Raw genomic sequence first — 23136 nt, 5'->3', positions numbered from 1 at the left:
TTCAGAACAAAGTCATTGCTTTATGAGCCAGGCAACATTAGAAAGTTGGATATAGCATCCCCCAGTCAACAGTTATCATCAGGGATGAAGTTTCTGAACCTGACTCTATACACAGAGTATTCCTTTTATATTTGGGGCTAACTTCTGGAGAGCAATTCAGAAGTTATAGTTATATAGAGGAATGATTAAGACTTTTGTTAAGCTATGATACAAGATGTTTTATATATAGGTATCATTTTAGTTGCAAAATATGCATTTGGCATTTCATTATGCATTCTGAAATAGAACAGTCATGAAAATGAAGATTGATATTAAAATTTAAATCTAACCTTCTACTTTCATTGATCATAACTTTCTTAAATTCCTTCTAGTTTAAATTTTTCACATTCAGTATGTTTTTTCAGAGTTAAAGAGCTGGAGCAAACTGAGCTATCTTTAAGCTACATAAGCCTGAAATATTTGTTCTTTATATGCTACAATCAAGAAATATTAAATAATGAAAAGTAAGGTTATCTATTAGAAAAATAGCTGAACTTGAAAACTTTTAATTTGGTTTGTTCTGTGTATCTCAGGCATAAAAAGTAAAACAAGTCAAAAAGACAAATTTAGATTGATTTTGCTGAAGCTGTTCACAGGTGCCAGCCAAGGCATGTTGCTTGGCCCTGGTGTGTGTGCATTTGAACTCTTCTCCAGTAAAGTCTGTTGAGGTTTCTGGAGACAGTATTTGTAAATATGTCACAAGAGCCCTCCAATTATTTCAAAAATTCTAGCTGCTGGTTCTAACATTGGTCTTGAATCCTTGAATTGTAATTAATAAAAAGGACAATAAAAGGGGTGATGGGGAGGTGGTAGAATGTCCTAACACTTTGCAGACCTGGGCTGTAAGGAAGTCAGGAATTTGGCAGGCAGAAGTGGCTATGCTGCATGCTTCTGCTGAAGTGCATACACTGTTCTAATAAGCTTACAGCTCACAAATAGGGCTTTTTTTTTCTCGTCTCATGCTCTGCCAGTGAGGACGTTCACAAAGGAAACTGGGAGGGAGCATAGCTGGGACAGGTGACCCGAGTAGACCAAAGGAATATTCCATACCACAGAATTTCATTCCCAGTCTCCAAACTGGGGGAGGTACCCAGAAGAGCCTATCTAGGTTTGGGAAGGGGGGATCTGGTATAATTCAGCCAATTGTGAGCAATTCCATTGGGCATCGCTTGTTTTTTTCCTTTTTATTATTTACCATTATTACTGTATGTTACTTTATTTTCAATTTTTAAACTGTTATTATCTCAACATACAAGTTTTAATTTGATTCTCCTCTGCATTCCACTGGGGTGAGGGTGAAGAAAGGGGGTTGAGGGAGCAAAATCACGACAACCTGCTGCCTTAAAATCAGTAAATTGAGGATTTTCTAGCAAATTATTATGTTGCATGAGAATGAATCTGGTGTGATAAAAGCATCTACCTTGAATGGAAGCCTTTAAAATTTACAAATTACCTTCCTTGAAGGCACCCTTCAAAACCAAGAATTGGAATAGTAGTTTAAGATGAGAAGCCTGAACTAGCATAAACAACACTGAAGCTGAGCTGAAAAAGGGAGAAAGTCTGATTTCTAATTTCTCTAACCCCCAGCATATATGTTAATACAATGAACATTGCTGCCATTATATTTCAGTGTGGTCTGATTCCTGTTTTCCTAAAATAAAAAAGCTACTAGAAGCTTGTGTGATAAGTGCAAGAATGAGGAGAGCCATAACCTTTGTGAGAAGGAAGAAGGAAGTGCTGAAGAATTTCAGTGGCTAGGAATGGATAAATCATCTGAACAAATGAGTGGAAGGAACAGAGGGCAGAGCAGTTAAAGTAGAACAGCTGTGAGCTAAATTCTTCCCAAAAGGAAGCTGCCAATGAGAGCATAAATCTTTACATTCCTGATATCAGAAGCATTGCTCTACTGAGACAAATAGGGAAGCACTAGAATCGATTGTGAGCTTTTCTGTGAAGCAGCAGGACCTAAATCCAGTTGACTATAAATACTATTTCAAAACTTTTGGGTTCATATCTAGAGGAAGAGAGTGCGAGCACTGGACCCGCTTAGGAATAGGTCCCACAACAGTGGAGTCATAGCTCAGTTTCTTGTCTCAGATTCTAGAGACAAAGACAAAATCATAAAATGCTGCCCAAACTTTGACATTTCCTCTGAGAAGGAAAATTCCCTTACTTTCAGATATAGGCCTCATCACACTGGCAAAATGTAGGGAAAAGAATGCGATTAAGAGAATTCTTCACTGGAGAAAAGACACCGTGTGCTGCTGGCTGAGATGCACACAGCATCCTCCCCTTGTTTTGGAAGTAATCATCAGCTACCAAGCTGCTGAAATGATGGTGAGAGAAGAGTAATGTCACTAATTGCTGTTGCTCTTGTCACCCTGAGGGCTTTGTCTCCAGTTCCTCTGCTCTTCTGACACCAAACAAGGCAGTTATGGCCAGTGTTCTGCAGGGAATGTGCTGCTTCTCTATCAGCCTGTCACTTCTTTCTGAACACACACATGGACTGCCCTGTGCCCCTTACAGACACATCGGAAGACATTTTGTGAAACGCTTGCATATGAAAATGTTCTGGAATACTCTGGCACTGTAATTCTGCACTTAAATTCAGATTTAGTTTTCATGACAAATTACATATGAAAATCAATGAATTTGCACATAAAACAGCAAATCCTTATTTATCCATTTATAAATATAATTTGGATTGTCCCTATATTTTCCTTTTTTGGTGTGAGGAGGATTAATTTTTGTATTTAATTACGTGAAATTGCAGAGGTTGTGTGTAGCAAGGCTAAGCACTTTGGCCTCTATGCAGGGAATAGCTGCAGTATTAGATACTTGGGGTGGAAGAAGCAAGCAGCTTCAGGTTGGGAGAGAAAAACGTGTCAGCTGAGTGTTTCTGCTGATATTTTTGATTGATGTGTTCATAACAATGGCATGCAGATCACCACTGCTAAACCTATGTTATACTTAACGTAGTTAATACTTAAAATTACCAGGCACTTCAGTGCTAAGCCCATTGATGTAACACAGTTATCTATCTACATGTGACATTCCCAGCCAGAGATAATGCTCTTCGGTGGCTACTTTTGTATAGCTCATTGGGGTTACTGTGGGTGCCCCAGAGTAAAATTACCAGTACCTCGGGTTTTTTCTCATAAGCTGCCATCTGAGCTGTCTTTTTGAAGAGCTAAATATTTTAATGTTCTTGCTGCCTGGCATCATCTTCAGCCTTCCAGTGGGTTTTGTGGATGTCGTCTGCAGTCTCTCATTCTTCAGTATCTTGGGAAATATGGATGGATAGACTGGGAATGGTGTTCACTGCTGTATTCAGAGGTAATGCCACCTCTACACGTGCTTGCTGATCCCTCCTTTGTACAGGTAAAGAACCCACTGGCTTCTTTTGGGGCAGCAGCATTGATGTTGTGTGACTTTGCCACGGCAACCCCAAACCCTTTCAAAGGTGCTGCTTTCCAGGACGCAGTTTGGTTTTTTCTGTGTTCTGGGCAGGGCCACACTCCTTGTTCCTACACCTGGCGTTTCTAATCTGGCTGTCTGAAATGCCTTGCGTGGTCCGTTTCAGAAAGTAACTTGGATCAGTCTGAGATCTTCACAGACTCATAGAATGGGTCCGTTTGAAAGCGACCACGATGGGTCATCTGGTCCAATCTCCCTGCTCGAGCAGGGTCCGCCCAGAGCACATGGTACAGGATTGTATCCAGACGGTTCTTGAATACAACCACTTGTGGAGACTCCACAACCCCTCTGGGCAATCTGTTCCAGATCTGTCGTTATTATTTATAGTATTTTTATTATTTATATGCCACTCATCTTTTGCCGTGTCTAGCTTTCATAAGCTCCGATGCGATTACTTTCATATTCCTGATGGAAGACTGCTTTGGTGGAAGTGGATGGCCTCCAGTGCGGGGCTCGGGGCAGGAGCCCCCAGCCCCGAGCTGTGCGTGTGGGCTCTCAGGAGCAGAGTTCAGCCGGCCAGAGCGCACGGATGGCGGGGCGCTCCGAGCAGCACACGGGCCCGGCCCGGGCTCTGCGGGGTTCTACGGCCGATGCTCGTGGAGCAGGACCTCGGTCCGGCCGACAGGGCACGGCCGTGCTCGGTCTCGCCCTGCACTCCAGCCCGGCCGACAGGGCACGGCCGTGCTCGGTCTCGCCCTGCACTCCAGCCCGGCCGACAGGGCACGGCCGTGCTCGGTCTCGCCCCGCTCTCCAGCCCGGCCAACAGGGCACGGCCGTGCTCAGTCTCGCCCCGCTCTCCAGCCCGGCCCCGCTCCGCCCCGGCCCGTCCCGCGGGGGGCGGGCGCTGCCGCCGCCCCTCCCGTGAGCTCATCCCGCCGACGCGCCTGCCCAGCCCGGAGGAGCCCGGAGCAGCCCGGGCTGGGCCGCGCGCGGAGCCCGAGGCGAGGGGCTGGGCCCGCCGCTGGGTGAGACCTCCCCGCCTCTTCCTCTCCTTCCCTCCTCCGCCCCGCGCCCGGCTGGGCCGGGGGCTGCGCGGGGTCGGCGGGCGCGGAGCCGCCGGTAAAACTTTCTGACGGAGGAGCGTGTGCGGGCATGTCGGGCAGGCACGGGCCGGGGCCGGGGCCGGGGCAGGGGCAGGGGCAGGGGCAGGGGCAGGGCGCGGCCCGGGCCCGGCGGGGGTGGCCCACGGCCCGTGAGTGGCCCGTGAGTGGCCCGGGGTGGCCGGGACCGGGCCGGGCCGGGGGAGGCGCTGCCCGGGCGGGGCCCGGCGGGATTTCCGCCTCCCCGGCCCGCACTGTCACGTTTCGGTGACTGGGGCGGTTTTCATGCCTTTAACGGTAGAGATTTGGGGCGAAAGAAAAAAAAAACAATGCTGCTTGCTGGAAAACTTGGTCTCTTGGTGGTGTTTGGTTTTGGTGTTAGAAGGCGAGGAAGGGCCGCTGAGAAGAGACGCGGGCCCGGCCGGGCGCGGCCAGGGGCGGGCTTGGGGTGCGCGGCACGTGCGGGTCCTTGGGCAGCGACCTTGTTTTGACGGCTGGAACAGAAGGGCCTGCCCTGGAGGTCATCAGTGTTCTGCTGGCATCTCAGGCATAAAATGATAAAACGATCACTTGATTCGGTTTTACTATGTGAGTTACTGCTAGGATATAGTAACAGTGTGTTGTAAAGCTTTCTGATTTTTCAGTACTTATTTGCCATAGCCTCATAATGCATATTTGTTGAATAGGGGACTGGGTCCCGAAATACTGTTTTTAAAAACAGAATGTGACTGGAGACATCTTTCTGTGAGGGTGAGCCCCGGGGGATAGAAGGAGGTTTAGATGGGTTTGAGTGTGATGCAGAATGCGGTCCCTGCTCTGCAGCCCCCCGGGCCAGGGACAGTGGCACTCGCCTGCTCTGCCTCACACGGTGGTTTCTGACGGAGCCTGTGCTGCTGCACCATTTGGAAAGCCAGCAGCTGAGGATGTGGGAGGTTTACTTTGGGCTTCTGTGACTGCTGGGTGTAAAAACAGTTGGCAAGAGGTTCGTTCACTGGTCTGGAGGATTTTAAATGTTTTTCTCATGCAGCCTACTTCAGAATTTTGCAGGATTATTCAGTATATGCAGAAGTCCTATGTTACCTCATATTTTTAATAGCTGTTGCTTAAAAATAGCCTGATACTTTAAAATTGAAAATACCGGGGAATAAGTGAATTAAGTGTGATACCTTAGATCCTAGAAAATTTCCTCCCACTGTTGTTTAATATACAATGGCCAAAAATGAACTTTTCTCATTTGTTCTGAACTACTGTTTAGGTGCTGTTTAATTGAAAAATGGTAATATACTATTAAATGGTGCCAGTGAGCAAGGTAAACACAAGTACTGTTTCTTTTTGCCACTGCTCGGGTAGTGTATTCAGAGCTTCATTTATGTGAATGCTCTGAAGTGCTAGTTGCCTTGCTTTGTCAGTGTAGCTAACCATTGGCATGTCCAAATGGTGATGAATTATATCTGCTTTAGAGCCAAAACATATTTGGTTCATGGCCAGAGTTGCTCAGCTTCCCATAAGAGTCTGTAGGAAAAAGACATTTTATGTGTATGACCACAGTCCTGAAGTTGATGCCATGGCAACTTTGTGATCTGAATTATATGTTGGAAGGCAGCTGAGCAGTCTTAGCAGAGGTGTTTGTTTTTCTTAAGCTGAACTCTCATCAAGATTAAACCTTGCTTTGAAGGTGAAAGATTATTTTAGCAAGCTTTCAAACTCTTGTGCATATAAGAACATCAGCCTGATCTGTAAGTTATTTGTAATGACACCCATAAATATCTGTAAATTGTAATTTATATCCATGATTTTAAAATTAAGGTTTATCTGCAGAGATGCTGTTTTGACTAAAAAGTGGTATTTCAGGCTCTGTCAGGAGCTAGATCTTCACGTTCTCCAGAAAAACAGAGAAAGGTCAGCTTTAGGTTTTGTATGTGGGAAAGTCTGAGAAAACTGGGTTAGTTCTTGTCTTTTGGTTGCTTTCAGCTCCCAAGACTTGATGTGGAGGTTGGAGAGTTTTTTTATCACAAAGCTGTGGCAGTGGAGAAAAAAATCTCAGCATATGGCCTAACAAATGTATAAGGTCTAATTTCTAAACAATATGTTTCTGTATAGGAAGCACCACTGTTAGAAAACTGACTTTTGAATATTGAAGGTATAGTATAACACCAGACTGAAGAAACCCCAGGAGCCTCTGAAAACCTCAGAAACCTCTGAAACATTACGTGATCCTCACTGCATTTGGTTTTGTGTTTAACTTCAGTTTGATAAGTTCCTATTTTTTTTTTTTTTTAATAAGCTTGTTTTTGTGGAGCCTTAACCTCTCTGATCTTATCATGAAGGGAAGTAAATAAAGGGATCAGTTGCTCATTAATGCAGAATATCTATTGTGTGGTCTAATGTTAATATATCTGTTTGCTCTGCTGTCTCCTACTAGCCTTTTAAAATTCATTGTTTAGCATGACTGAATTAATCCTTCAGTATTCATTGTACTTGAGAAGTTCTGTAAAGCTATTTCAGCATGCTTAATTGACTAGATTATTTTTCTAAGCATAAAACTGTAGAGCTCAGGGGATGATCTGTGTGCTGTGTTTGGGCTCTCCACAGACATGTTGGAGTCTCCTGTGCTGTCCATTTCCTCACTGAGGGGTAGGAGAGTCTGAACTTGAGCACAGGTTTTCTTTCACTCAGTTTGTGCTTCAGTCAAACAAGGTGCTTCTGGTTTCCTTTCATAGCTAAAATGTGCTCTTGCTCCCCCTCCCCGTCTTTCAGCTTCATAAACCTTTGGAGGTTTATCCAGCATAGTGATTTCAGATTTCTGTGCTGTGTAGGTGATACATCACTGTGTAGGCTTTTTTCATCCATCATTGCCACTCTTGCTTCTTGAAGTATATGCATTCTAGTTCTTGTTCGTGGAATTACTTTCATTTCTGAAAGTCCTGTTTCTCTTCCTGTGTTTCTGGAATTTTGTTTTTGCTCCCCCCTCATTGAGAGGAGGCCTGCTAAGTCATAGGCTTTATTTGTGAAGGTACTTTGTTTCTAGAATATTCAGTGTTGCAATAGCTTGGCTTCAGTGCTTGGTCTCCTGTTCCTGAGGGATGTTCGTTAGAATGTAGGAGCAGAGGGCCACGCAGCTGTACCTGTGAGAGTCATTTCTCCGCTGCATGACTTGGGAGCACTGCTGGGACGTGGGCTTTGTTTCCTCAAGTAGTATCACCAATTTAGTATTTCGCATATTTTTTTCCTCTCTGTCTGGAATACTGATTTCTAATGAGGGTGCCAGTTTGAAAGCAGAAGTTCCACTGGCTTTTGGAGTGAACAGCTGTGCAGATCAGCCAGTTTGGCAGACATGAGGTGCCTCGCTGGTGTCTTGTCCCATGGGACAAGTCCTTGGGTGCTGGCAGAGAATGGTTTGCTCTCAGCCTCACGGGTGGGGTAACCCCTCAGCCTGGGATTCTTGCTGGGCTGCAGAAGTGGTGTTCAGTGATGGCAGCAGCGAGTTCTGTCACAGCCCTTACAGAAATTTCAATGCCTGTGGTCAAATCAAGAGCTGCCTTTAGAGTCTTGATGCTGTTGAGGTTGGAGGCACTGCTCGCTGAATTATGCCTGTCTGACATGCCTATATTTTTTCTGTAAATACTCTGTGCCAACAGCTGCAGGGGTTATGGTTTGCAGTGCTGGTGAGGTGACTGACTTGGTGAGGCACACTTTGTGAAGCACTTCTCACGCACTTTTGCAGTCTGAATGGCCAAAATAATTTTGGGAATGCAGCCGGTCTTGAAGTCATCTAGCTCATCCTCATGTACATTAGGGAATTCAGCTGTATCTAGATGTGTAGGAAATTGGAAAACTACATGCAGCTTTGAGTTCTAGTGAACTTCAATATTGTAACTACATAATAAATATATACAATGGATAAAATATATACAAAGTTACAGATCTGTGTTTTGAATATCTGAGTGTTTTTTCTGAGCTGCCCTTAATTCATGGTGATGCAAGTTAGAACTTTTGAATTATCATTAAATACAAATTTCCTCCATGTTTTAGATTTCTATAACACAGGGTGGTGTTAAAAGAGAAAAAAACTCCACAGCCTACAGTAGAACTGTTTGCACTCATTTTGCTCTGCAGCAGAATTTCCCCCCTGAATAGTGAACCAAGTGTTAGTGGAATTTATCACCTTTTTGTTTTTCAGAAAAGATGCCTAGTATCAGAATTAGCCCATGAAGGAGGGGTCCCAGATGGCAGTGGAGCACATCCCGCCTGGCACCGAGGTGTCACAGCTGTCGGGGCCCAGGGTGGTCCTGGGGGCGGCTCAGCACAAGCCAGAGGCTCACAGGATGTGTGTGGCAGGCAGGAGTGTCACTGCTGACGTTCCTTGTTCCTAAGCTGTTTCTTGTCTTCCTACCTGCATGTGCCCGTATCTAGCTCAGACAAATCTGGAATTAAAGTATTCAGGAATTAGCATGTTTGCAGCAAACTGAAGACTTTGTAAGGAGCCGTTTTGGCTTGGTGCGGGCTGTGGTGAGCGCTGTCATTGCGATGGGCAGGCACCTTGGCCATTCTGGAGCCTCTGCCTGCCCTGTGGAGCTCTCTAGCTGCTGCTGTCACCTGCTGAACAGGTGAGCTGCTGTCACCTGTGCCTCGGAGCCCTTAAAGTGCATTCTCAGAAATGTGTAGGATGAGAGGGTGAGGGGCTGCTGCTTGTTTGCTGCATATTTCATGTATTTGATAATTAACTGCTTTAAGACCAAAGGGTTCTGTAAAACATGTGCTGCACCACACTGAAGTTGTGTATATGTTGTAGGTTGGTTTTTTATGTTGTTTCTTTTTGTTAGTGGGGTTTTTTTGTTTATTGTTTTGGAGTTTTTTGCCTTTTTTTTTTTTTTTTTAAGGCTCGATCTTAGTCTTGCTTAAATTTAGCTCCACCGGGAGAGAAGCTGGAACTTGTTAGCACACAGGAAACGCCCTGACAGGAGGTTTTTGATGTGTGTTTGTTTGTGTGAAAATCTGAACTCTGCGGCTCCACGATGTAGTCAGGCCTGGGGACCTTTGGGTAGGTCACAATGGTTTTATATATTTAAATACTGTCTTAGGTTCTGATGGAATTTCACTACGTTAAGTGTTAAATATGTCTTAACTTGTCAAAAGCTGGTAGTTTTAAGTTAAAACCAAACCACTCTTAAAACAGCAGAGGTGTTTAATTGCTGAAAAGGCAGCTCAGATTTTATCTGCTTCAGCTTTCTTTTATCTGGAAAAATACTAGAATTTGTGTAGTGTAAAGATTGTGCTTTTTTCAGTCATTTACAATTAATCTAATCCATTTCTATCTTAGCAGATGTCCCTTCCTCAGGATCTACATTTCTGACCATATTTTAACAATTAAGTATTTGAACAATATCCAAGTAAGAGTAAACAGAAGCACAATATAACCTTTGCTTTTTGAAATTTAGATGAGGTGGAAGTTGGTAGAGACTTTAATGTGTGGGTTGGGTTTGATTCTTTTTCTGTGTTGTGTGGGGTTTTTTGTTGCTTGGTTTTTTTTGTTGTTGCTTTTGAACAAGAATGATAAAACACAGAATATTCTTAGTGTGAGTTTTAGAGGGAGACTGGTTTTGTATTTTACACCAGAAATGCCTTTGAGTTCAGTTGATTATTTAGTTAATATGCTTCAAGGTCTGTTTTGTGCTGGGCTAAGTACCATTGAGGTGAAGGGATTTTTTTGTATTAGTAATGACGAGTTCCTGGATTTTTCTAGAAAATTTTCCAGCAATTGAAAGTTTGAAGAGGAATACGGCTACCACAAAGTGTAAGCATGGTAATAAAAAATTTTCAACACTTCCCAACTACTGATACAGAATGTTTGTGCTCGTGCAAAAATTACTTAAAAAAGTTAGGAGACAATATGACAAGACATGAAGGGAAAACTTTGCTTTACTCTCAGATAAATTATTATTTTTGGCAAAGGCAGAATGGAGTATAAGAACATTGTGTCTTTAGCATCATGTACTAATCTGTTGTGCAGTTTCAGAATTCAGTGGTACTGATATATTCAAAACTCTAGGAATACAGAGCTCTGGTGTGTATGTTTTTGTTTATTTATTTTCTGTCAAAGCCATTCTTTGTGCCACTGTAATATGTCACCACATATTTTCTATGAGTTTGCAATAAGTCACACAGTGATTGATAGCAGCAGCTTATAAAGTGTTTTACACTCATTTTGAAGTACTGGGCATAGTTTGAAAGTCTGAGGGATAACAGATTTACTGTTAGGCTTTTTCACTGACCAAAAATGTTGCACTTTGTCCTGAATAGACAATACAGAAAGGAGAACTAAAGTGACATTTAATGATTTTGTTCTGCTGGAGTTCAAAGCTCTGTAAAAGTCTGCACCAGAGGAATGCCAAATGGCATGTCAAGAGGACTTTTTTCTCTGTTTGCTGCTCCCATGCCTGTGCAGAAGGTTCCCCCAAGGCTCTTGCACTCTGTGTGCAGTGTGTGCCACCAGAAGTGCCTTGGGTCTGTGGAGATCTGGGCTTCTCCAGAAAGCTTCTTTTGTACGTCCCAGGCTTCTGCCTCACTGGCATCTGAGGAATCTCACACTGTCCCGCAATCTGGTAGAAACAAGTTTATTTTCTACCTGTTTTCATCATCTCTGCTAATATGAAAAACAGGTGCTTTTCTTCTCAAGCGAGCCTTGACTGAGCTTCCTTTCTTCAATTCTCAGCCTTCCCCAGGAGAAAAATTGAATTTTGTTTCTTTGCAGTTTTTCTTCTGTTGGCAGGATTTTGAGCTGAGCGAGTTCTTGTTGGTGTTGCTTCTCTTCTCTTTGTGTGTCAGTGGACTCGACTCATGGGGGGTTGTAGGCATCTCAGGAGCAGGTAGTACATATAGTGTCTTGGCAAACTTGTAAAGATTTACACAGACTTGAGATTTTAATGAATAATTACTTTTTTTTTTAAGTATAAAAATTTGTATTCCACTAGTAGTCAAATTCTGGTTGTGAGGATTTAAATTTATTTATTTTGGACACTTGCCTACGGAAGGAATGCTTTCTGGCGTCTGAGTTAGAAGCTCTAGTGGTGCTTGGCTACTTAATTACTGAAAACAACAGGACAACTGTAAAATTTTAATAAATGTGGGCTTGCCGGGTATTTCATATTTTTGGCAAGAGCATGTAGGATCTTGTCTACACCAGGGAGTTACTGCAGGATGGGGGAGGATGTGAATGTGAGGCACTTTCCCCCTTGTATAGACAAGCCTTTAATTTTTCTTGAGTGAACTCTGGGATGCTCTGGGTATTCCATGTTCTTGTTCTTAATTTGAGCTCTGCAGTGGCTGACAAAGAGTTACACCTAAAGCCTGTCTAAAAGTGTCTGGTTGATGTGCATGATCTGCCTGGTTTGGGGTCTGTGTGTGTGTAGAGAGCCCACACATGCCAGGCTGGGGCTGGGGGAGGCTGTGAGTGATCCCAGTGGGGCAGTGCTGCCTGTCAGGAGCGTGCAAACAGCTGATATTAATGCTGTGACAAGGTCTTTCAGTGTGACTGCAGTGTACCTGAAAATGAAAAGTGCTTCAAGGGAAAAGGAGTTGGGAAAACATGGATGTTAGAGTGTTCCCCTGTAGTGGAAACACTACTGCAGAGGAATGCCTGAGTCTAGTCCATAAAATAACGCAAGCAGGTAATTAAAATGGAAGGTTTACGTTTCACAAGAGACAGAAGAAGGCAGCATCCCAGGATCTGCAGTGGAAAGCAGGGAGAGTAAGATTTTTGTTTTGCCTCATTCCAATGAGTGAGATTTCAGGAAACAGCCAAGCTAATCTAACACTTTGTTGTGATTCAGGGGAGTGGCTTTTCTTCCTTCTGTACCTGCTATGAGATCCTTCTTTTTCCCTATGTCATCTCCTCTGTAAGCACAGAGAAGGTGGGTCACATCTGGCACACTGCAGCAGGAGCACGGGGCTGACCCCACTGGCCATCTTGTAAAGGCTCCTTTGCTCCTCCTAGGTGGAATGGAAATAAGATTGATCCCCTTCCTGCAGGCTGCTGTGAGCTGGCATATGTTCTGAGGTGCTCTGAGGTTGAAGAGGCAGTATATATATAGATACCAAACATACTTTCTGGATTATGTGACTGAAATGTCTGTTCTTAGGCATCCTCAAAAATGCTAATTTTTAGTTCCAAAGTTTGCAAATTTATTTTGTCTACAAAGATGCATACCCTTTCTTTTTGTGTGTGTGTAGTTGTGCAATTGTGCTAGTGTGCTCTGGGCAGTCCAGTATGTCTGAGATTTGTGTTCCTTGTGTTCCTGCTCCCATATTTTAGGGTCACTTAGCACTTGCTTTTCTGTTATTTTTTTTAGGAGGAGGAGGGTTGCTGGAGGTACTGTCACGTTACATTAACTGTTATTAACTGTCTAGTCCAAAGCCAGTGCAGGGACCCATTTAGACAGTTATGTTCTCTGAAGGAAGTAATTTTGCTTTGCATTTTTGATAGAGGTTTCCAAGATTTTCTTGTGTGACTTGCCCTGACCAGGAGGCTGGACCAGATGACTTCCAGTGGTCCTTACCAACCTCAGCCATTCTGTGACTCTGCCCTAATGAAAGAAGTCTTAATGAGTCCTTATATTTCCTTTCTGTCACTTTGGATATCTCAAGCTGTTGTTGCACACACCACTACCTCTAGTAACTAAAGGTAACGATAGTTATCCTAAGAAAGAAAACATCAACAACAATTTGACATCAGAGTAGTATATTTTAAAAGCCACATCAAAACCTTCAAAAGTGTTTACTTAGTAATAAATATGTTCATCTCTGCCTATGAAGCAGGGAGTAAGTAATGTGTTGTTTGTGTACAGATGATGGATGGAGCTCTGCATTTGATTTATAGAAAATGTGAGCGGCTGTGATTCCCAGACATTTCCAGATCAGGTATTTTATAATTAGGGTTTATACAAAACATACTGTCCCAGAATTTCTAAGGGTAGCTGACATGGGGGAGAAAAGATTGACACCAAATACAGGTGCATGTTCTGGTCCATGTTTAAACAGAGATCTGTAGTGTTAGGAGAAAGTTATTAGTAAAACAGGAAGAAAATTCCATGAAAAAGTAGAGAATAAAATCCTGAAAATACCTGATAAGAAGGATGAAAAATATAGGAGATTTGGAACTAGATATGATACGGAGCTAAAACAAATAAACTTCATTTCATTCAAGGAAGCACAGCTGTCTGTATTAGTCCATGTTTCTTTAAAAAAATAGAAATCTCAGGCATACTAGATTCATTGAAAACCTGCAAAGTAGCTGTGATGATGAAAAAAGTCACCTCTTGTGTCCTGGGCATAATACTGACCTGATTTGGGGTTTTGTTGGGATTAGTTAGTTTACATTTTGTTCTGTAAGAACTGAAGAAAGGGAAAACTAGAAAATGTAGATGGCTGTAGTCTCGGCGTGTTCTCTGGAGGCTCCCAGAAGAATGGGAATAAAAAGTATAAAACATTTCTGCTGTGGTCAGATATTTTTCATACAAGAAAAAGCTGTGAACAGATAATATTTTCAGGTTGTGTTGACAGCTGATGCTTTTCTTTCCCAGTGCAGCCAGACAGGTGATTCCACTCGTGATTCTCCATCTGCAGGAGGGTTGGTTCAAGCAAGGGCTTTTGATCCTTGGACTGAGTAGTTCTGGCTGTGAGGGCTCTCCATCTGCTTTAAGTGAAGATCAGTTTCCTCAGTGCTTCAGGGCAGTACCAAGAAGCTGGGGAGCAGTAATCTCTGAAATGGTGATAAAGAGTCATTTTTGCAGTGTCTGGCACCTGCCCAAGATTTCTGGACAGCAGTCAAGTGAAGCAACCAGCTTTTCCCCTGAGTTGGCAGCCCTCAGGGACACTGGCCAAAATAATCAGCAATTTGGTAAGAGTAAGGTAGCAGAAAACTGGGTGATTGCAGGGCAGAATAGTTACATCTGTGGCATCTGGGAAATGAAATCTAGATCCAGACTGGTGGGAAAAAAGCTACTGCAAAAGCACATTCTAACACAGCTAACATGATAATGAGGCTTTTCTCACACTTCCTCATCTTTCACCTCTTACTGTATTTTAATAGTGCTTCAGGGCATAATTCCACTTCAGAAGTGAACAGCAAACTGGAAACCTTGCTGTTGTTTTGCAGTTTCCTTTTAAAATGCTGCATAGTTTTCACTGGGTCAGATGAGGGGGAGAAAATGTGGAGTATCTCGTAGGTAAGTTTAATAATAACTAGATGATTGAGTGAAGAGCACATGACACTAATGTACTACAGCTTGTCAGTTTTGTATCTATATTTGTACCTGTATTGATCTTTCTGCATGAGAAACATCTACAAAGGGTAAAGACCATAATTGTTTTCGGTATTATATAAAAATATTTCATTAATAACATTAGTGGGTCTGGCTAAATATAGCCTGTTGGAAATATTATATATGCCACTTTCTACTTGGATGTAGGGACAAAGGGTCAGGGACAGACCTCTCCAGTATTATGCTTTATAATTTTCATTCATGCATTTGAATTATCATAACACAAATATATGTCACTGGAAGTTGTATCTTTAAAAAAAAAACAAAAACAAACACTCTTCAAATGTCTGTTCATTCATGAATTAGTAGTCTCATATCTGGGGATATGCCCTCTGTTTATTACAAAATGCTAGGTATTGATGGCCCAAGATGTAGTCATTTTGAAGGATTTTTTTATTTTTACTCTCTTGATTTGTTATATGAGTAATACCTTGCTCCTTTAAGTATTGTTTTTTGCAGTATAATCCTCTTGTTTGAAATCTGAAGTTCAGTTAAAGGACTTTGAATTTACCAGGAAAGGGAATTGATGGAACTTTTCTGTGTGACACATAGAATGACACGCCAAATGTGTTTGTAGGCAGTGAAAGTAGTTCTGACTAAATGAAGTTTTCTTTCAAAGCTGAGGATTTTGGGATTGAAATGTTTAAATCTTTGGATTCAAAAATGCAAAATACACTTTAAAAATGCAGAATATTTGAAGTATGTGCTTAATAAGTCTCATCCTGAAAGGTGGCAAATCCATAAGTACTTCTGTGGAGACAGTAGACTAAGATGTTCTCCCCTTTATTTCTTTGCAGAAAAGCGCTAACTGCTTTTCAGGATCTAAATATGGAAGCTTGAACACAGCTGTGGGTAGTAATGTAAAGAGCATAAATGTCAGGAGTTCATGGGCATTAGCTCAGGTGCTCACCTGCCATGTGGGATTAGTTTATTTGACCTCTGCAGTGGTGATGAACTCCTGTGGGTAGATCTTTGAAAATAACCCTCTCAGAAGGGTAAGGGAGGTGGAACAAGAGCTGTGAATCATCTTGTTCCTGATGTTGGCATCTTCAGGAGCAGCTTTACATTGAAAACATTCCCATGCAAGGAAGTTGCTGTGTTTTAAGGATAGAGTTGCAGGCTGGGTGAAAATGTGGAGGGATTTTTCCATCTCTGGTTTTCAAGTAATGAAGTACTTAGCTTATAAAGGTTGAGAAATGAACTGCATATGCCTATGCTCTGGATTCTTTCCATGACCTAAGACTTGTGTTTTATAAAGCTGACAGTGTTTTGGAGTTGTTCATAAAAAAGCTGATCATTATAAATTCTTGGATCAAGGGTCTTTCTGCCCATTCCCTTCATGCTCTGAGTAGGAAGCAGTTGTATGGAATGTCTTCTGCATCTGAAGACAAACAGTTGAGCTGGTGGGAGGACAGCATGTTTGAAAATGCTCTTGGTGTCAGCTGGGAATCCACCTTTGTCAGCAGCTGACAGGGTCTTCAATTCGACAAGCAGAAGGGTTCTGTTGGGTGTTATTATTATTAGCACTCTGGGATAACAAGTCCACATCTAATACCCATTTTAAAATGGGAATGATAGTTTTCAAATCTTTAAAAAAAACATGAAGAAGTGATTTCATGGCAGAATTTAAAAATTGGAATTAAGAAAATGTAAACTGGAGTTTACCAAAGTGAAGCAATTGCAGCAGCTGAAAGGGTTCCTGAAGTCTGAGGCAGGGAGTGGTTCTACTTCAGTTATCTGTGAGGAGAGAGGAGGTGCAGTATACTTAGAGAGACGGGGTGCCAGCATTACTGAAAAATATCCTATTAATACAGTTACCTTTAAAACAAAAGCAAGATCTAATACCTTGTGCCTGGTTCAAGGGATGAGAAATTACAAATGCACACTATTGCCATTCACTTTAATTGGTGATCCTGAGGTGTGAGCAATGGGTATGGAGAAATACTTTACCTGAGGCTGAAATGCTTTTGGACGTACATCAGTAAATCAGTAAGCATCACAGTAGGTGTAAATAACTTTGGTATATCTTTTGGGTTTGTTTTTTTATTTTTTAAGTAACACAGTCTGTAGTATTTCTAAGCTGGTTCATTCCCTCAGCGTTCACCTGCACGCTCTGGAATGTGAATGATGTTGTACTGGATCCAAGGTGGTGGCTTTAGCATTACTTCAGAAGACAGCTTATTTTCTACACCTTTCAGCTTGCAAACAAAGAGCATTGCTATTGCTTTGCTGTTGCAGCCCTTAGGATTAGCTCTCGCTCTGTGCATAACTCACATAGCAAGAGGTCAGTTGCTTTGGAAGTGCTTATGTTTCATTTTTGCATTTCATTTTATAGGGGAAAAGGAAAGAACTAGACTTTATTTCCAGGTAGTGGGCACTTTTCATATCTACACTGAATGTGGTCTGAATAAACAACCGTCTTGCGTGCCAGTTCTGTTCTGTGTTGGAATAAATCCTTTAAGAACTCTTTGCACAGTAGGGAAATTGGCCTCAATTCCAAGATGAGAAAATCTAGGATGGAATTGTCCTCGATTCCTTTTATATGGTCTCTCATTAACCCTTATCTGTATTCTAAGAATAGGAATGACATGTACTATAGAGTTTCAGTTCTATATCAAGCCTGTCTGTTCTGGTTAATGGAAAATTCATACTTGTCGTATTTGCAAAATAAGAAAGTTAAATATAATATGTGACTTTTCAGGTCTTCCTTTTTTTTCTTCCGCCTGCCACTCTACTCTAGCTAAAATACCTTTCCCCGATTCTGAATTTCATTAACAACTTCAGGTCCTACCATTGCATAATTCAGGCTGACATGGTGGATGGTTTTGTATGCTTATTTCGATAACATTTATTTTGCTTTGTATCCAGTAAGTAATCATAATTTGCTTCCTTTTAGTGTATTTCATTATTTGGTTAGATGATCCAGTTTTGGGGGTGTGTTTGTGAGCTTTTTCAATTTTTTTGATGCTGAAATTGGAGAGGGCTGATGAATTTCCATCCTTTGGGAAGCAGCTGAAGGTGTTGCAGAATGTGTTGGCCATGGCAGCGGTGTCGGTGCCGCGGTGTCGGTGCCGGTGTCGGTGCCATGGTGTCGGTGCCCTGGTGTCGGTGCCGCGGTGTCGGTGCCATAGTGTCGGTGCCGCGGTGTCGGTGCCGCGGTGTCGGTGCCCCGGTGTCGGTGCCCCGGTGTCGGTGCCGCGGTGTCGGTGCAGCAGTGTCGGTGCCATAGTGTCGGTGCCGCGGTGTCGGTGCCGCGGTGTCGGTGCCCCGGTGTCGGTGCCGCGGTGTCGGTGCCGCGGTGTCGGTGCCCCGGTGTCGGTGCCGCGGTGTCGGTGCCCCGGTGTCGGTGCCGCGGTGTCGGTGCCCCGGTGTCGGTGCCGCGGTGTCGGTGCCGGTGTCGGTGCCGCGGTGTCGGTGCCGCGGTGTCGGTGCCGCGGTGTCGGTGCCGCGGTGTCGGTGCCGCGGTGTCGGTGCCGGTGTCGGTGCCGCGGTGTCGGTGCCGCGGTGTCGGTGCCCCGGTGTCAGTGCCGCGGTGTCGGTGCCGTGTGTGCCGGCAGAGCTCTGTCCCGTGGCACTCGCTGCCCTGTGCCCGAGTGTGGCCCCAGGGAGTGGCAGCCCTCAGCCCTGCGCTGTCCCTGCCTGCTGGGGACCAGCCCTTGGCGTGCCCGCCTGTCACCTGCACGAAGCTGCGTGTCGGAGAGCCGTGTGTGGAGGATGATGATCCAGCCTCTGGAAGCCTTCCAGCCCTCTGGTTACTGTTAGTTGTATGTACTTCAGGTTATTCATCAGAGCTGAAGAATTCTGTTGTGCTGGTTTCTCTTTCTCAGCTTCATTTTATCAAATGAAGAGAACTTTCTGAGGAATCCAGAGTTTTTGGGTGGAAGTCTTTTGCTTTTCCTGTTGATTTCATGTGGGGTTCTTGGCAGTCTGTTACACAGACATGTACACATGGCTACGACATAGATTACCTTCTTCCCACCTTTTGAATTTTTCAATAGAGAAAACAAATGAAATTACAATTCACAGATGCTCCTAGAAAGCTTTTTGAGAAAGAAGTGCTCCTCATAATTCCTTTCATTCTGTTTTCCTTGCTCTATAACTGAAGTTACTTATGGGAAAGAACTGTCTTTCATGTTTATCAGTCCAAATATATTTTTCTTTTACTTCATACTTTTACTTCTTACTCTTCATACATGCTCTGAAATCTGCAGCTGGTGCTCACTTGAGGTTGACTGTGAAAGCCTTGTGGGGATGGAGGAGTTTGTTGCTCAGTTCCCCTGTGTGCTGTGTGTGGGGACAGAATGGGGGGTGGTACCACGTCCTGCTGTTATCCCTGCTCTGCAGTCTTGCAGTTGGCATTCCCAACTGACACCAGGCTGCTGGACTCCAGTCAGGAGTTAGAGCTTGACTTTAGTTTATTTTTGCTGGAGTGTCTTACAGCAAGTTACTCAGGTTTAGCCCTGTAACTGCAATTGGATGTGGAATGTGGAGAATGCTGCATTATTTTTCTGTACCAGAAGACAGCAAATTCTTAGTTGCTTAGTTCAAGTATTGAAACATTCCTCGTGCATCAGTACTTTGCTTAACCAAGTGATGCTGTAAGAAATAAATGTGACTACCAAAAATCTTCTTGCAATTACCTCACTGTTTTCTTGTATTGATCCTGTCTATTTTTTGTTTTGACTTGTGTGGATGGACATTGCATTTATTTTTGTTTCTCTCCGTTATTCTCTAGGAGCAACATTTAGAATGTTAAAGGCCGTTCTGAAAAAGAGCCGAGAGGGTGGCAAAGGGACCAAGAAAGACCCAGGTATGAATATTACTGCAATGTTTTATACCCCAGTGAGTGAAGCACTGCAAACCCAGGGCTGCCTGTCACAGGGGCAGCTCTCCACCCGCCTCCCCAGCTGCTGCCTGGGGAGCAGGAGCTGCAGGTCTTCAGGAAGGCTCCAGTGCACTTGTTCCTGCATCTGCAGTGGGCAGCTGGTCGTGGTTGTTGTCCTGGAAGTACTGAGAACAGGTTGTGTGTGCTGTGCAGCCAGCTCACACAGCCCAGGGCCTGACCTGCCGAGCCCTCGGCTACAGAAATGCACTTTAAACTGCCTGCCCTGGTTATGTATTATGGGCAATAGAGTTTTTATCTGTGGCTTTTGGAAAAAAATTACTGAATTAGTGAAAAGTTCTTGAGCTGGTTATCAGGTTTCTCTTATGTTCTAGTTTGTGCTTCCACTAGAGATTTTTTGAAGGTAAAAGTAATCACTGTCAACAAATCTTACTTTAAATAAAACTTATTTTACTATTAACCATAAATTTAGTAGGCCACTACTTACCTGCATTACCTTCCAGGAAGAAGGGTAACTAAGAGTTGTCATTGCTATTTTCAAGGGCAGAGAAGGCCTAGCAATGCTTGTTGAGGAGGAGCAGTAGCTGTAGATGTGCAGGTGTTGGTGGCTGGTGTGAACCTGCCTGCTCTGTGCCAGGCATGCTGAAGTCTTTGCTGCAGTGGCTGGCAAGCTCAGGACCTGAGTGAAAGTTACTGGTTTTCTGAGTTACATTAATGTAGACTAATGTTTCTGATTTTCTGATGAGTTTGAATCCTAAATTATCCATAAGAGTAAATTCATGCTCTTTGGCAACATGAACTTCTTACTCCTAGAGTAAAATACAAATAAAGCTGAATATTTCTTAAATGTATAAGGAACAGAGCATAATAAAGCTGCCACATCCTTGTTTATTGGAACCTTTAAAACAACCTTAAAAACAATCCTGTTTGCTTGGAAAGCAAGTTATATATGTGTCTTGAATTGCAGCTTTTAAAACTATACAGTTATACTGAGTCCAACAAGGAGGGAGGGTATTTTCACTGATATTTTGCAAAAACTGGTTCTGAGTTCATCTGGCAGGTAATGTATTGTTCTTCAGGAAATTTCTGTGGTCTGGTGAAGTTTGTACTCTGCCACAGTTCCTTTCTAAATGATTGAATGGTAGGAGCTATGCTGACTAGAAAAAACATCAACACTAGATCAGAGATGTACAGAAAGGATCGCAGAGCAAGACGAAAGGCATCCTGTTAATTTTGTGTGTGCTGCTGACTTGAAGTTACCAGCTGGGGTTGTTTAAACAGAGTGGGCTAAAGATTCCTGTGGTTAGGCTTTCACTGGTACATTTTTTGTTAAAATACTAGATGGAAGTTGATTTTGGCACAAAAGGAAAATCAGGCTGGTTAGAATGGAGCTCTGACCAGGCTTTGATTAAAATCTGAAGCTTGGAAAAACCTTTTTCCTGTGGGTTGGAAAGCATGGCTTTTTATTTTAGGCTCTCATGACATCTGTCTGTGTTAATGTGTGCAAAAGAAGATTTCTCTCTGTTTTTGCAAATGCAATGCTGCTGTATTTCTGACCAGCAAGGGAAGAGTTAGAGCGTGGGAAGTTTTTTGGTTTAATTTTTGGTTTGGTGGGTATGTTTATTTGTTTGGGATTTTGTTGTTTTTTAAGATGGGCTCTAGAGTTTCATGTATTAATTAGATGTTATGGAAACTAAGCATTGGGAAAAATTGGTGAATAATGCCTGACTGGTGAGAGGTAGAGCAAGCAGAAGTTCAGGAGCAGCTTTTTAAAGGAAAGTAAATAATTTATACATTGTATTTCACAGATTTTCACTTTTTTGTATTTGAAAAGTTTGAAGAGAGATGTGTGCATTTTATTCTGTTCTGTGTTATACCAGGACTTACCCTAAAGTTATGTCCAGTTTATTAGCTTTCTCTGCTATTCCAAAGGACATTCCAATTTTTTCAGCTGTAAGACATTTCTCTACTTCTAGAAAAAATGCGAAGCAAGGCAAAGAACATTGGTCTTTGTAGAGTTTATTTTTGCTCGCTCATCTCCCTGGTCTGTAAACTAAAAACAGAGAGAAACTGGAGGGTTTGTTTGACTGTAGAGTTTTCCCACTTGGTGGCCCTTTGGATATGGAACAGCAACAACAGCTTAAAATTTCCTGCTGTCTGAAGAGAGCAGAAATGCTCCTCAGCCATGGGAGTGGACTGGAGAGATGAGATTGTTAACGTGGCCATCACCATGCTTCAGACCACTGTTGCAGAGAGGAATGCAGCAGTAAATTTAGATGCTTCTCTCAGCTGTGTGGGCACATGGGCTTGATTTTTTTGCTTATGAAGTTTTGAAAAAAGTTTTTAGGTTTTTCAGAGCCTCCAAGTGTGGGAGGAAGAAGACAGCACATCTCAGTAAGGCCACCCTGAACACAACTGGGGAGACTGCGTGGTCTTTTTTCAGTGTATTCATGGTTTAGGAGTGATGCTGAGGAGCTGGAAGGCAGTAAAATCTCCATGGCTCAGAGGGGCAGCCCAGCCCGTGTAGGAGGGACATGGGGTGATGAGTTGCAGCTGCACCTTGACCACATGTGACCATTTGGAGTAAAATTGGAAGGGGTTTAGGCTAAACTGCAACAGCTTATTCTTCAACTGAAGTAACCCCAGTTGTCCCATGGGCTGCATGAAAGGAACGCCTGGAAGTCTGCGTCATTTAGAGCTGAGATGATTCCTGTTTGACTGAATAGAACTTCCTGTTTGTGTGTTAACTCTATTTTATGGGTTTTACAGCTGGTAGGCTTGTGGAACTAGTGCGAGTAGGAATCGTGGTGTTTTTTTCTGGATTGAAGGCAGGCACAGCTGTAATACTAAAAAGTGTGAAAGGGTTAAAGGACAAAAAGAAATTAGTACTTTTTCTAGCAGTAGCTTGTGTGGATTTTAATATTAGAATTTATCATTTTCTCTGACATAAAGGCTTAAGAGCTGAAGCTGTGCATAACATTTTGAAATCTAGCTGCTGGGAATGTTGATTGCAGGTTTTAATAGATTCTTAAATTCAGGGTTATCTTGAAAAAGAGAGTTGCAAGAACTAGTGTTGATGCTATGAGAGAGACTGAAGTGCTCTGCTGATGAGTGGTAGAATGTCTTTGTAGAGATAACTTCTGCCTTGATCAGGTGGAAGGCTGTCACATGGGAATGTCACTTCTGGAAAAAGAATGCCTCAGGCAGCACCAAGAGCAGCTATTAGAGATACGTAGTTGGGCTCAGACCCTGCAGTTGCTTCAGTAGAAGTTCTACAATTGTTTTGTTAAAACGGGTTTATTTCGATGTGGCTGGGAAGCATTGAGAGGTAGGTAGGTGGCTGTTGTAGAATTAGATAAAATCTAAACGAAGGAAAAATGTTTTTTTTTAAATTTTGTTAAATTTTGTTTAGTTTAAG

The 23136-nt window shown here is 43.0% G+C and overlaps 1 protein-coding gene across 8 annotated transcripts in view; it reads left to right on the top strand.

Annotated features, from left to right (window-relative positions):
* Positions 1–4367: 4367 nt before the first annotated feature.
* Positions 4368–23136, top strand: part of TANC1 (tetratricopeptide repeat, ankyrin repeat and coiled-coil containing 1) — a 62992-nt gene continuing 44223 nt past the window's right edge. For 2 of the 8 annotated variants that reach the window (XM_058840047.1, XM_058840044.1), the window contains exons 1-2: positions 4368–4481; positions 19611–19685. In XM_058840047.1, the coding sequence (XP_058696030.1) occupies positions 19625–19685 (61 nt within the window). In that variant the 5' untranslated portion in view covers positions 4368–4481; positions 19611–19624. Of the gene's footprint in view, positions 4576–4944; positions 5166–18479; positions 18640–19610; positions 19686–23136 lie in introns of those variants that run through there. The other 6 variants (XM_058840045.1, XM_058840043.1, XM_058840041.1 and 3 more) reach the window with 6 other exon arrangements.

The sequence above is a fragment of the Poecile atricapillus genome, chromosome 5 (genome assembly GCF_030490865.1).
Source record: "Poecile atricapillus isolate bPoeAtr1 chromosome 5, bPoeAtr1.hap1, whole genome shotgun sequence".
Taxonomy (NCBI): Eukaryota; Metazoa; Chordata; class Aves; order Passeriformes; family Paridae; genus Poecile; species Poecile atricapillus.
This window is presented reverse-complemented; position numbering and strand designations above follow the sequence as displayed.